At 45.5% G+C, this 12,989-nt stretch overlaps 5 protein-coding genes across 5 annotated transcripts; 4 read left to right on the top strand and 1 right to left on the bottom strand.

Annotated features, from left to right (window-relative positions):
* The first annotated feature begins 61 nt into the window (after window positions 1-61).
* LOC6598580 (mitosis initiation protein fs(1)Ya) lies at window positions 62-2,293 on the top strand. Its single transcript, XM_026990430.1, has 2 exons — window positions 62-142; window positions 205-2,293. The coding sequence occupies exons 1-2, from the start codon at window positions 101-103 to the stop codon at window positions 2,224-2,226; spliced, it is 2,064 nt and encodes a 687-aa protein (XP_026846231.1). The 5' UTR covers window positions 62-100; the 3' UTR covers window positions 2,227-2,293.
* A 146-nt stretch (window positions 2,294-2,439) lies between these two features.
* Window positions 2,440-3,430, top strand: LOC6598581 (RING finger protein vilya). Its single transcript, XM_002023608.2, has 3 exons — window positions 2,440-2,829; window positions 2,913-3,076; window positions 3,130-3,430. Exons 1-3 carry the CDS (start codon window positions 2,452-2,454, stop codon window positions 3,326-3,328), a joined length of 741 nt encoding a protein of 246 aa, XP_002023644.1. The 5' UTR covers window positions 2,440-2,451; the 3' UTR covers window positions 3,329-3,430.
* Window positions 3,431-4,252: 822 nt separating this feature from the next.
* Window positions 4,253-6,503, top strand: LOC6598582 (zinc finger protein 436). Its single transcript, XM_002023609.2, has 2 exons — window positions 4,253-5,070; window positions 5,130-6,503. The coding sequence occupies exons 1-2, from the start codon at window positions 4,321-4,323 to the stop codon at window positions 6,072-6,074; spliced, it is 1,695 nt and encodes a 564-aa protein (XP_002023645.2). The 5' UTR covers window positions 4,253-4,320; the 3' UTR covers window positions 6,075-6,503.
* Window positions 6,504-7,610: 1,107 nt separating this feature from the next.
* LOC6598402 (mitochondrial import inner membrane translocase subunit TIM50-C) lies at window positions 7,611-9,257 on the bottom strand. The gene is made up of 5 exons (XM_026990483.1): window positions 9,098-9,257; window positions 8,858-9,026; window positions 8,261-8,789; window positions 8,070-8,193; window positions 7,611-8,009 (listed from the first exon to the last, which is right to left on the bottom strand). Exons 1-5 carry the CDS (start codon window positions 9,255-9,257, stop codon window positions 7,819-7,821), a joined length of 1,173 nt encoding a protein of 390 aa, XP_026846284.1. The 3' UTR covers window positions 7,611-7,818.
* A 1,004-nt stretch (window positions 9,258-10,261) lies between these two features.
* LOC6598403 (zinc finger protein 771) lies at window positions 10,262-12,519 on the top strand. The gene is made up of 2 exons (XM_002023611.2): window positions 10,262-10,941; window positions 11,007-12,519. The coding sequence occupies exons 1-2, from the start codon at window positions 10,303-10,305 to the stop codon at window positions 11,619-11,621; spliced, it is 1,254 nt and encodes a 417-aa protein (XP_002023647.1). The 5' UTR covers window positions 10,262-10,302; the 3' UTR covers window positions 11,622-12,519.
* The last annotated feature ends 470 nt before the right edge of the window (window positions 12,520-12,989 follow it).

Raw genomic sequence — 12,989 nt, 5'->3', positions numbered from 1 at the left:
CCGCAAACATAGAGGCGACAAAGAACCGTTGAATTTTTCTGCATGCGTGTGTGTGTGTGTGCGCAGGAGCGATGTAAAAAACTTTATTTAATTTCATGTCATGTCTATTTTTACTGGCTTAAACATGTGGCAGTTCGATGAGGTATGATACCTAAACCAAAGACCGCCACGAGTTTGTATACGATTGTCTTGTTTCATTGCCAGGGCAAGTGTCACATCTGCCAGCGTGTATTCTGTTGCGGTAAATGCCGCAATAAGCATCAGTTCAAAACCCACGCCATTGCAGTGAGAGAGCCGCTTGCTATGGCTAATGCTATCGGCATAGTCGAACATAAAATGAAAATGGAGTCGGGACTGACTACTATCTACGTGTTCTGTCCGATATGCGAGCGCAAGCCCCTTGTGCTGTGTGAGGAAATCTATGCGGAGCTATTGGCGCACATCGAGACCGCCCACCTACCGCTGCGATGTCGCAAGTGTTTACGCAACTACACGAAGATCAACGATCTGCAAGAGTTCAGCAAGTGCGTGGATATGCGACAGGACTGCAGTGGCAGCGGCAGCGATCTAACTGCCAATACGGAATCATCCAAAGTGACTGTAAAGCAGGCGCTGGCTATGGTACCCGCTTCGGGTGCGCCAATGTGCACCACCATCTCCACCCAGACCTCGCCGGGCTTGACGCCCATTTCGTTGATCAATATGCGCTGGAAGGCCAAGAGTCGTGTCACCCACGACGAACTGATAGGCGACAGTGTCTCCTCCATCAGGAATATCTCATCCATCAGTAATGGATCATCGATTAGGCGCAGCATCGGTCAGCTGGCAAACCTGCATGAAACCGTAGAAAAGGGGAAGATAATTCGATCCACTTCAACCCCCGTCCAGTTGGAGTCGATGTTTGCCAAGCCCAAGGAGCCGCTCACCTTCAATGCCTCCAATGGGGGACACGTGTCGAGCATCTATCAGGAGGAGCCGAGCCCGGCCCTTGAGGGAAATCCGATCCAGCAGCAGCTGCAGCAGCGTGCCTGGAAGGTGGGGGCTCGCAACAAGATAAGCGCTGTCACCCCACTCCGACAGGTCATGTCCAAGAGCATTCAGAAAGCCTTTGTCGAGCATGGAGCAATGCTGGTTCCTCCCCCGACCGGCCTTATCCAGCGGCGGGTTCGTCTCGATCTCAGCGATAACAATAGCTACTCGGCCGATGGGGGAGCAGCTGGATCATCTGCTTTAGATCTGCGCCTTTCGCCCGTCGTTCGACGAACTCAAAGTGAGAGCTCTTCCTCGGAGACGAATTCCTTGTCGCATCCTCATGATGTTTACAGGAGGCCATATCTGCTCTCGGCCCAAAAACTGACCACAGAGTCGATTATCATTACCAGGACCATGCCCTCGAGCATTGGGGAGAGTAGCGGGTCGACCGTTTACAATTCCTGCGAGAGTGTGGAGATCATCCGATCCACCTCGGAGTCGGCGGAGGTTCATGTGCCGCCCATTACACCCATCACCAGAGTTACTGGCGCTGCCATTAATAAGAAGCAAATTAAATTTGAGACACCGTACAAGAGCCAGGAAGTAGCCTTCCAGAATGGGGAGGAGGACAGTAAGGATACATTCTACACTCCGAATACTGGCACACCGGAGCGTCCAGAGCGGCGCAGGCAGCCGATTGTACCGCGCCAGATAAGCGGGGAGTTCTCGCCCGCCATCAAGAAGGAGAAGTCTGTGGCATCCATGTATCGCAGTTCACCGCCGCCGGAACGTCTCAGAGCTCGTCCGCCGCTGCGAGATTGCTACAAGCTGGCAGCCTTCAGTGGGGTCCAGGACCTGCCAGTGGGTCAAAGTCCTGGGGTGGAGGAAGATGAAGATGAAGAGGTCTTTTTGCCCACCAATGCCTCCACACGAAAAGATAAGAAGCAGGATCAGGGCACAGGACGCCTATGGTCCATAATGAGCTCCATGATGCGACTGCCGGCCACATTGCGAGGCGACAAGGATAACAAGGAGAACAATGGATCATCTGGCTCCCTAATCAGACGTTGCGCCTCGATAGCAGGCTCTCTTGTGCGCACCTCGACGCAAGCTACGGATGATGTGCAGCCCTTGAAGCGGAAGCGCACTCAGACACTGGATAATCAGTATTACAATTCCATGTCGCCGTCCAGTTCGTCGAAGCGGTATCGCATCCGGCCCAGGGAACCAATTGAGCGGATGCGCCAGACCTAACTAATAGTTTTAAATATTGTGTTTCATGTTTCTTTTTATATTCAAATAAAAGTCTTGTGTTATTGTATGTTCCGTTATCCTGACAGAGTTGCCCGCAAGTTAGTACACACAGCGAAGTTGCCATATAGCTGGAATAATTTGTTACACTGGTATCCCAACCCTGGGAGAAGTCCAGTTACAATTAAATAAACAAACCCAAAACATTTGCACCGATATTTGATCAAAATGATGTCCAAAGTTGGCGCGGACGATGCTGGCAAATCGTCCCCGACGCCCAAGCCGGATGCCAATAAACTATGGATACACTGCAATCGCTGCTTCGATCAGTTTGCCCTCAAGAGGCACATGTTTTTCTTACTGGCCTGCCAGCATGTGAGCTGCGAGAAATGCGTGAAAGCCTGCCTAGGACGCACGCCCAGCGATGCGCCCATCTACACGTGCCCCATCTGCCACAAGAATGTGCGCGGCCGGCAAATAAACAACTCGATGCCCAACAATCTGAAGCGCTTGTTTCATCCGGAGCCGTGGAATTTGGCCCTTGATTTCGTAGAAACATTCCAGCGAACCAACCAAAAAAATTTCAATAAGTACAAGGAAAAGAAGGTAAACAACTTATCTAATTACAAAATTACCTAAAATGTATTAGTTTCAGTTCAGTTTAATTTCTTGCCTTTTGTCCATGACAGGAGAAGATTATGGACAAATTAGACAAGGACATAGAGCTAGCCCAGTTGGTATGCCAGAAGCATTTTCATGAGCAACAGACGCTGCGCGTGGAGCGGAGAAAACTGACTCTGCGAATGCGTCAAATTAAATTGCAGGTGGCACAGCAAAAAGAGGCCGAACGCCGGTAAGTCTTTGACAATTAAGCGAAACGGAATTACATTTTTAATCGTTCTTTAGTTTTCTCATGTCCAAGCGTCGGAGATCAATGGAAGAGCATACGGGGCCCGCATCGGTCCTGGCGATCGACCCACTTGATTCCAGGGCCCCTACCAGCTTTCGGAATCGTATGCCACCGCCGCAATCGGCAGCTGCAGAAAATCGTAGGCAGCAGATCACCAGCTTTGCTCACGAGTCAAATAATTCGTTCGATCTGTAATTGTATGTTTAGTGTCTTCCACAAATTTGATTTAGTAATTTCCAATTGTTTTAATTAAATTGAAAACGCAGGTTTTTTGGATTTTCGATCTCTCAAATCCTACTTCCGTGCATCGCTTATTCCACTGGGTTGCTTTCAAAACCTTGTCAGTCATTCACTTTCAAACAATTCGCTTTGGCGCGCAGCTCTTGCGATTATCCAATCGATAGTATCGATAGGCGAACTGCTTTCTTCAAATCGGTTATTGACTATCTGTTTCGGCTTTTTTTCAGCGGCTATATTCGAGTTGTTCACCTTTTGAATATAGGGTGGTTGAATGGACGTAGTTCTTTTTTTATCGGTACACTTCTGAGTGTCAGTCCGTATAATAAGTCCGCGGTCAAACTGGCAGTTTATACACCATGTCTAACTTACGCACTCTTAATATTAGTTTTTAATTTCTTCAAACAGATCAAATTATGTGTTCAGGACCCTCAGGTCCTAGCTGGCTGGTAATATTCAACCGAATATCAAAATCAAGGCATATGATGGAATAAGAATGAATACAAGTAATTCGTCAGTACATTTATGGTATATTTTGAAACTGTGACGTATATTTCAGTATATTTCTGAGTATATACTATATACTACTTATCGATAAGTGGTCTCTCCTGCGACGAAAAAATGAGTTGTAAATGTGAATGGGCTATAAAAAAGGGTATGGACAGCAGGCAAAACCAGCCAAGACATATTGCAAATTGCCGTGTTGCCTGTTGTCCACACCCTCTTTTTCCTTCCATTGTGTAGAAAATGTGAAGTGACCGTGTAGTAACCGTGTAGAGTGTATTATTGACCACAGTTTTTTGTTTTGACAACACATTTTGCTTGCTTTTTAAATAAAATAGCAAAAAAAAGCAAAAGAAGTCGTTGTGTGCGTGGTATAGGAAAATCATTCGGATTATCCGAAAAAACTGACGAAATATAGCAATTAAAATTAGAGAATTCGCGATACAATGATGACGGCCAAGGCTGGGAGCGTGGTGATGAATTGCCGTACCTGTACACGAGCCTGCAAGCTATATAAATCGCTCCAAGACGAGATCGAGATTGGTACCGAAGGCACCACCACCCTGGCCAACATGCTAAAGTATTGCTCGAACCTCTCATTTGAGCCGGAGGACGGCGAAACGATGCCGCAGCACATATGTCAGAACTGCCTGCAGCTCCTGGAGCAGGCAGTTGCATTCAAGCGCATGGTTATTGATTCGGACGAACTTCTGCGCCAGGGACTGAATGAAGCCAACGACGCCTTCGATGAGTACGTCATGGTTGAGATGCTAACCGATGTGCAGGGGGGCAGCAGCGCCAAGCAGGGCTCCTCCACGGACGAGTCGTCGTCCGCTATGCTAGAGAATCTGAACGAACTGCAGCAAGTCGAGGAGGAGTTCGTCATCGAGGAGGTGGCCGAGCATGAGGAGCATGAGGAGCATGTAGACGAGGAGGAGGATGAACAGCTAACAGCCACAGCCGAGCATTTAGAGATGGAGAGCGTCCATGAGTACCAGCCAGCAGAAATCGAATATGTGACCATCAAGAATGAGTTCTGCTCGCTTGACGGCGATGAGGATGATATTGAAGTGATGGACGAAACGACAGCCGATATGCTCGATGACCAAATGATAGTGATACGCTCCGAAGACGCCCTAGAAGAGGTCGGCGAAGAGGGACTGGACATCGTAGAGGAGGAAACAGAGGAGCATTTGGTAAGTGCAACCCCCCATCCCGTAGAAACGTTAATTTGCATCCAAAAACTATCCAACAGACTGGCGAAGAAGAGGAGGTCGAGGCCGAGGAGGAAGACTACCTAGATGAGTCCCTGGATTCGAGCCAACTGCCCTGCGAGCCGCTACCGTATGTCTGCAACGAATGCCACAAGCCTTTCCGCCAACAGTGCCGGTTGAACCAGCACATGCGTTCCCACATAAACGAAAAGCTGTACAGATGCGAGGAGTGCGGCAAGAAGCTGAAGCATTTGCGCAACTTCAAGGAGCACATGCTTACCCACACCAATGTCAAGCCCCACCAGTGCACCATCTGTGGAAGATTCTATCGCACCACATCTAGCCTGGCCGCCCACAAGCGCACCCATGCAGAGGAAAAGCCACACAATTGTGATCAGTGCGGTCGCGGCTATGCCGCTTTGGATCATCTAAGACGCCACATGCTCACGCACACCGGAGAGCGACCATATGCTTGTGATTTGTGCGACAAAGCCTACTATGATTCCTCATCGCTGAGGCAGCACAAGGTTAGCCACACCGGCGCCAAGATGTTCACCTGTGAGATTTGCGGCGTCGGACTGTCGCAGAAGTCCGGCTACAAGAAGCACCTGCTTGTCCACTCCGGCCAAAAGCCGCACAAGTGCCACATCTGTGGTCGTGCCTTCACATTCACCAGCAACCTCAATGCCCATGTCCGCTTGCACTCCGGCGAGAAGCCATTCAAGTGCGAGATCTGCGGCAAGGCATTCCCCACCAAGAAGCGACTGAACAGTCACCTGCGCGTCCACAACAAGGAGTCGCGCCACAGTGGCACCACCACCTCCGTTGTCAGCTCTTCGGCAGTCGGCGTGGGCGTGGGCATGCATGTGACCAATGATCTCAACCACCGTCATGGCGGTGGAGGAGGAGGATCCTCTACGGTCATGCATTCGGCCGACGTAACTGACCAAAAAGTGTCCAACTCCAAGGTTGTGGTGGTGCTCTAGACCAAGCAGCAGCGGCAGGGACGCTAAGGGGAGGGATACGACACTACTGGTTTAAGGTTAGCCTAAGAATATCTACAAATATATATAGACTATATATCATGTATAAAACTGCGGATAGTACTCGTAGAGAAGAAACTGGAAAGGGTAAAAGTAAAAGGTGGATATATGCTTCATGTTTGCCAAAAATACTGTTTTCTAAACTGTGGAAGCGATCATTTTGAGCACATTTGGCAGAGAGCTCTGTAAAAATATTCCGGAACACCGCCTTGACAAAGTCTTCGTAGAATTTGGTAAAATAATTATACATAAATATTTGATTGCACCAGTTTTTGTTTCTGTCATGATTCTGCCTTTTATATGTATGTACCTCTTTTAAGTTTCATTGGTCATAAAGACTAACAAACCCCGACAACCATCAAAATTCGACTAACAAATAAAAAAAAATAAAAAATCGACAAAAATGTATTTTTCATTTAATTTTGATTTTATTTAGTTAAATCAAACTATTAGATTAGTTAAGTCAAACTTTAAAAATAAAATTACAAAGATCATATTTTTAATTACAATTAATTTACAATATTTATAATTATTAACTTAAATGCCGTGGTATATATTTGTTTATTTGAGGTAATCTTTAACTGTAGGTTTTCTGTGGAGGGATTTTTAAAATTTTACATTATTTTATTTGGCTTTGGTCATCTTTTTCTATATTTTTGTGTGTTTTATGTTTATTTTAACTAAATCCTAGTACTACTAATTTTGAATGCACTAGTCACTCAAGACTTGGCCTTAATATATGTTTTATATATAAACTATATAAAGACATATAAAGATAAACGATAGCAAAAGGTTCGAGCGAGATAAGTGAAATCATGTGCACGATTGAACGAGTCAGTCAAGGATTAGATTGGTGAAGAGTGATTGCCAGGACAGACGATTCGATTCGACTGTGCCCTAAATTAAAGCAAAGCTGAAAATAATTGCGAGAGCTGCTCAGATGCTACTGCTGGCCAAGGACAAACGAAAGCGACATATCGAGAGAGATGGAGGGCGAGAGCTGCTTAGATGATGCTGCTAGCAGCAAGCTCTAGGCTTTCGGTAGAGTGCCCATAAATTTACTTTGGGCTGTCTTCGAATTATAGAGGACTAATATCGAGGACTAGTTAGGTTACCCAGGATTACAGAGGAATTACCGATGTATATCTCCAGTATGGCGAACCACCACCCAGATTTAAGCCATGTTTCATAAGCATTAATATTGATTCTGTCAAGCCGACTGCCACTTTTTCCATACAATTAAAAGTATAGAAAATATCGAAAATTTCAATTGATAAAAGTTCCAGAGAAAAACAGGGTCAAAGGTACAAGCGGGTTTATATATAGATGAATGTTTATTACATATTTACATATATATGTATGTATGTATGTATCTCTCTACGTCTTCGTCTTTGGTGTTTGTTTTTTTATTTGTTTAAGTATAACTATTATATTATTATTAAGATAACATTTGCCATACAACGAAAACAAGCTATGCAATTCATTGAAAAAAAACAACTTTCGCTTGATTTATTCAATTACAAAAATAAGACCAATTTTACTTGCAATTTCCCTGTCCCCAGCCCAAAATCTCTAGACATTCTATTCGGTCGGTTTGTGTGCTTTTTGGGGTTCATTTGGATTTAGTTTTGTGTATGTTTAATTTGTCTTTCTGGGTGTCTGGGATGATTTGGGGGTGGGGGCGGTTCTAGCGTCCCAGAAGGTTGCGTGTCCATTGCTTGACCATGGGCTTCGCCTTAGCCCTCTCAATGCGTTCCTCCTCCTGCATTTGTTCGGCCAGCTTGCGCTGATTCTCTCTGAATTGATTGATAGGATCCTCAAACTGTCGATAATAGTGCAGGGTTTCCCTCACATCTTCCACGTCGTTTTGGGCAATAACTAAACGAGAGAAATAAACTATTAACCAGAGAGGGAATGAAAACCCGAGTGGGAACCTACTCTTTAGAAAGGCCACCAGATCGAGGAGCTGCGTATCATCGTCGTTCCCATTCCAGCGAGCGATGCCGAATGTGTTATCTGGATGCATTTTTGTGGCATTGTCGTCCCAATCGACCACAATCACCTGCCGCGAAAAGCGAAAGTAGGTCTCATCATCCATTTCTCATCAAGTATTAGCGGGAGACACTTACCTTTCGCAGGTCACGATTCAAATTGTTTAAATTCTTGACATGATGGCCATCGACAAAGTGCGTGGCATCGCGCACTAGACGATACATGATATAGCCATGCGGATCGAGGGCGTCTAGAATGGGGAACACCGTCATGCCCTGTTCGGCTGTGAAGACAACGATTTCAAATTCTTTGGCCAGCTCGGACAGGAAGTGATCAACGCCGGGCCGCTTCTTGAAGCGCCAGCCAGTCTGATATGTCCAATCGGGATGCACCAAAACGTCTTTCATCTCGAGGACAAGCGTATACTTTGGCTGTACATATGGGTGCTGGAGAGGATCGGGCAAGAGCTTGTCACGCGACGGCTCTTGTATCATCTTCTGGTAGTAGTGCAGTGATTTCCACATGCGTTGGAAATACTGCTGTATCATGGGCTTGTGTGTGAACTCATCCTCTATTGTCAGGCCATTGGGATCCACATCGGGCTTCCCAAACTCATAGAGGGCCCACAAACCGCCGACGATGCCGCCACCACCAAATACGGCAAAGCTAATAAAAGCATCCACGTTTAGAGGGAATGTTCAGGGTATTCCTTTTCAATTTTTGCGGTTACGTACCCTAGCTTCATGCGTTTCCAGGCGCGCTCATTCTCCTTGGTCTCCTCCTCTTCGCGCTTCTTACGCTCCTGCTCTTCGGTTTTGTTCATCTCAGGTGCTGTTTGGGGAAATAGCTTCGACAGCAATGAAGCATTTTCGGCGTCGCCAGCAGATGGAGCAGGTTCCTCTTCTGTAATGTCACATATGTAACCATGAATCAATCATCAAATGGTAAATGGTAGAGTTCCCAATTGTACTTACTGCTGGCTGTGCTGCTATAGTTTCGCACCGTGCACAGAGCACGAGGAAGAGCCGACCTAGTCTTCTGATGATTACCCAATGTGCGTTGAAATGCTGTGAGAACGGGCGGTCGTGCTCCTTTAGCTATACGCAAAATTTGGAAAACGCTACCCGGAGCCATGTTTATGCCAATCTAATAGTTTTATCAACGAAAATTCTACAAGCTAAATATTAACTATTAAAACTTTATTTTCTGAAACGATGAGCCGGCATACCGATGAAAAAACGAACTTAGCCCACTTTAACCCCTTTATTTAAACAGTGTAACAGCTTGGGTTAAACCGCGGAAAATAACACAAATAATATTAACAATAATTAATCTTGTAGGTCCATCATATCCTTTATATTTGCTTAAAAAATTACCACGAAATCTTTCACCAGAACTGCGCTAAAATTCTTCAAGTTTCACTGGTCGGCAATGTGTTAAACTTTTTCTGTCCATGATCGAAAATCGTATTCCACGATTTTGAAATTCGGCTTAATATTGCTAGCTAGCTAGGACCTTCAGCCCTAAGCACATAATTTTATCGGATTGATGCATCAATTTTCTACAACATATGTTAATATTAAGTTCTCCTTGTTATTGGATTGTGTCTAATATAAGGTAAAATAAGAAGGTTAAAGCATAAAACGTAAGTGTGCACGGAATGAAACGTAAGTGTTTATGGAACGTTACGTCATTGTTGCTGTTCAACAGGTATACGCTATAGCAATATTTATACCCTATTTCCTTCAATTCATATTAAAAGTTTGTTTTTCAAGCTGATTTAAAATATCACTGATGACATTTTCTCAGATTGACATGTCTTAGACCATTTATGGATTTTATTAGTTTCCTATATTAATATATATCTCGATCGGTAAGAACACCATAACCTGAAAATTTCGTTGAAATATCTTTATAACAGAGACTGACTAGCTGCTGCATCCAATGGAGCCTGGGATGACAAACATGGCCTCGACTCTAGAATATCCTCTTCCCTAGGGTATGGAGAGCAAATCCCAACAACCGGCTTACGAATCTATCGACTGAATACGATATATCATTCCAATCAGCTGAGAGCATAGAAGCGCGATCTGGCAGCACAGGACGCTGCTGCTGTTTTTTGTCCCTTGAAAGAAAATATAAACAAATCTTGTGCACAAAAGGTGAAATAAGTCAAAAAATGTCATCGAATGTGGTATTCCGATCCGGCACTCGCGTTGCGCGCACATGTCGTGTCTGCTATGTCCCCTCCCCGAACAGCTTCTCTCTATTCAAGCCAAACAGGATATGTGGCCAAATCACAACGCTGGCCAGGGTCCTTAGCTACTGCGTTAGCGTGGATGTGCTCGAGGAGGAGGACTTTATGCCAGACCACATATGCGGCAGCTGCGCAACGAATCTCGAGCAGGTCATGGAGTTCAAGCAGAAGGCCCGCAACATAGATCAGTTCCTAAGGGAACGTCATGAAAAGCGCTGTGCCAGCCTGCCAATAAATGGGGTGAAACTGAATGAACAGCACGCAGCAGAGCTCAATAATGATCTGGAAATAGTCGAGGAGGAACAGGAAGAGAGCAACGTGCTAGTGGGTTGCGACATTATTGAGGAAATGCCTGAAGATGATATGCACATGGCAAGCCACATTCCAGAAGATCTATACGAGGTTGTCGAAGTGCAGGAGCAGCAGCAGCGGGAGGAGGAGAAGGAAGAGGAAGTAGAGGAGCTGGCTCAGGAGGACACCAGTGAGGAAGAGCAGCAGCCAGCAGCAACCGCTGCCCGAACCAGAAGACCAAAGCCAATCTCCGATCTGCTGCAGTGTAAGGTGAGAGCTTGAAAAAACAGAAAACAATTTGTATTCGATTTGACTGATTTTTAATCTGGCTGCAGATCTGCAACAAGCAGCTGAGCACATCCAACTCGTTCAAGTACCACATGCAACTGCATGGCGATGCCAAGCCCTTCGAGTGCACGATTTGCGGGGAGTCATTCAAGACACGCAACGCCTTTGATGGGCACATAACGACTCACGATCCAAATAATCCCAATACGTGTAACATATGCGGTAAGTTCTATCGACAGGCCTCGTCGCTGCGCACCCACATGCTCGCCCACAAAGGGGTCAAGCCATACCAGTGCACCCTATGCGGCAAGCGGCTCACCCAGAAGTCCGGCTACAAGAAGCACATGCTGACTCACACCGGCGAGAAGCCGCACACCTGCGACATCTGCCATCGCTCCTTCCGCTACTCGAGCAACCTCATTGCCCACAAGCGATGCCACAGCCAGGAGAAGCCGCACGAGTGCCAGGTCTGTCACAAGCGCAGCTTTGCCAACAGCTCCGATCTGACACGCCACATGCTGGTCCATTCCAACGAGCGTCCCTTCAAGTGTCTCGATTGTGGCAAAACCTTCAAGCGACAGATATCCCTCAATGTCCACATGAAGTCGAAGAAAACAGCGGCCATGGAGGAGTCGTCTCTGGAGTACGACGAGGAGAACTAAATGCGTTTATTCATGTTAATTTGTTAATTATTTTTACGTTACGTTACACGAGATAATGATTAAGTTTTTTTGGCCGGAACCATCTTTAAAATCTGCGATAGGCCCCTAAAATGCTTTGTATAAATTCAAAAACCCAAGAACGTTCCCACCTTCTTCGCGACTTTCTGGATCAATTCCTTTGTGGTCACTCCAGCTGCCTTGATGCGTACCACCAAGGACCAGGTGTTAACTGGTCGCACCTCCGAAGAGGACTCCCTCTTTATCAAAAGCTGTTTATACTCAGAACTGAACCATGATCCCAGCGTTTCCCAATGACTACCTAAACTTTCTAGAAAACGATCGGTTAGAGCTGCGCCGTATCTACCTCTTCATATACCCGGTACTCAAAGAGTATAGGAGTACATATATTAGTTTTGTGGTGGAAGAATATGTATATAACACCCTGAAGGAAGCTTTCCGACCCCATAAACTACATGTTGTCTTGATCAGCATCAATAGCCGGGTCGATAAAGTCGTGCCTGTCTGTCAGATGAAAATTTCTGGGGCATTCACAATTTTGAATCATATTCCGGAAATCTGGATCAGATCGTTCCTAAAGGAACAACTGAAATTGCAGTGGCTACCCAAACCCCTTCCACGAGCTTACTCATTCCCTCTCTCTCTCTCACGCACTCTTTCTCGTGCCGTGTGCGCTCTCTGGCGGAGGGAAGCGTGATATAATGGCTGGGGAGAGAGCGGCATACATATATATGTATTCTAAAATTTGAATCATCTTTTGATCTTTATGTGGAAAGTAGATAAACGATGTTCAAGAACCAATAGTAAAGCATATCAAGCGGTCGTCGTTCCCCTCTTTCTTTCTTTGTTCTTTTCATCTCTCATGACAAGTCCGATCAAAATTGAGAAAGGCTTGTATTACAAATTTCTTGTTATATTTTGTTAACAGGTTTTCTGCTACCCATAGTGGCAGCTTAACCTCGTTATAATTTATCATATTTACAACATTTCTCATCACCCACTAACGAACCCTTAGATCCCTTTCCGTGTCCCTATTACGAATGTACTGTTACATATGGAAATAAGTTACCTTTTGCAGTAATGCCGTATATTTGAGATTCAGAGATTCAGAGATCAGTGCCAATGACCTCCCAGTGTAGTCGGGGTAGTCCCAGTCGGGGTATTTGTGGGTTACACTATTTTGAACTAAGGAAAGATGATGTTACATTAGGATGATGTTGGGGGCCTAATGGATCTCTTTCATACTTCAATTCAGAGCTATAACTCTCTAGTTTTTCTTCAAGTTTGTTAGTTCTGCATCGACTTTACATAGACGATGTACATGTGTGTTTTTCTAGGATACTTTGCAGT

The sequence above is a fragment of the Drosophila persimilis genome, unplaced genomic scaffold, assembly GCF_003286085.1.
Source record: "Drosophila persimilis strain 14011-0111.01,24,50 unplaced genomic scaffold, DperRS2 tig00000579-arrow-pilon, whole genome shotgun sequence".
Lineage (NCBI taxonomy): Eukaryota > Metazoa > Arthropoda > Insecta > Diptera > Drosophilidae > Drosophila > Drosophila persimilis.
Note: the sequence above shows the minus strand (reverse complement) of the source record. Positions and strands in the feature narration are given on the sequence as shown.

Coding starts and splice junctions, on each gene's coding strand:
- LOC6598580 (XM_026990430.1), top strand. CDS start 101: ATGTCTATTTTTACTGGCTTAAACATGTGGCAGTTCGATGAG. Junction 143..204: donor ACATGTGGCAGTTCGATGAG/GTATGATACCTA, acceptor TTTCATTGCCAG/GGCAAGTGTCACATCTGCCA.
- LOC6598581 (XM_002023608.2), top strand. CDS start 2,452: ATGATGTCCAAAGTTGGCGCGGACGATGCTGGCAAATCGTCCCCGACG. Junction 2,830..2,912: donor ATAAGTACAAGGAAAAGAAG/GTAAACAACTTA, acceptor TGTCCATGACAG/GAGAAGATTATGGACAAATT. Junction 3,077..3,129: donor CAAAAAGAGGCCGAACGCCG/GTAAGTCTTTGA, acceptor ATCGTTCTTTAG/TTTTCTCATGTCCAAGCGTC.
- LOC6598582 (XM_002023609.2), top strand. CDS start 4,321: ATGATGACGGCCAAGGCTGGGAGCGTGGTGATGAATTGCCGTACCTGT. Junction 5,071..5,129: donor AGGAAACAGAGGAGCATTTG/GTAAGTGCAACC, acceptor ACTATCCAACAG/ACTGGCGAAGAAGAGGAGGT.
- LOC6598402 (XM_026990483.1), bottom strand. CDS start 9,257: ATGGCTCCGGGTAGCGTTTTCCAAATTTTGCGTATAGCTAAAGGAGCA. Junction 8,790..8,857: donor TGGAAACGCATGAAGCTAGG/GTACGTAACCGC, acceptor TGCTTTTATTAG/CTTTGCCGTATTTGGTGGTG. Junction 8,194..8,260: donor TGAATCGTGACCTGCGAAAG/GTAAGTGTCTCC, acceptor TTTTCGCGGCAG/GTGATTGTGGTCGATTGGGA.
- LOC6598403 (XM_002023611.2), top strand. CDS start 10,303: ATGTCATCGAATGTGGTATTCCGATCCGGCACTCGCGTTGCGCGCACA. Junction 10,942..11,006: donor CCGATCTGCTGCAGTGTAAG/GTGAGAGCTTGA, acceptor ATCTGGCTGCAG/ATCTGCAACAAGCAGCTGAG.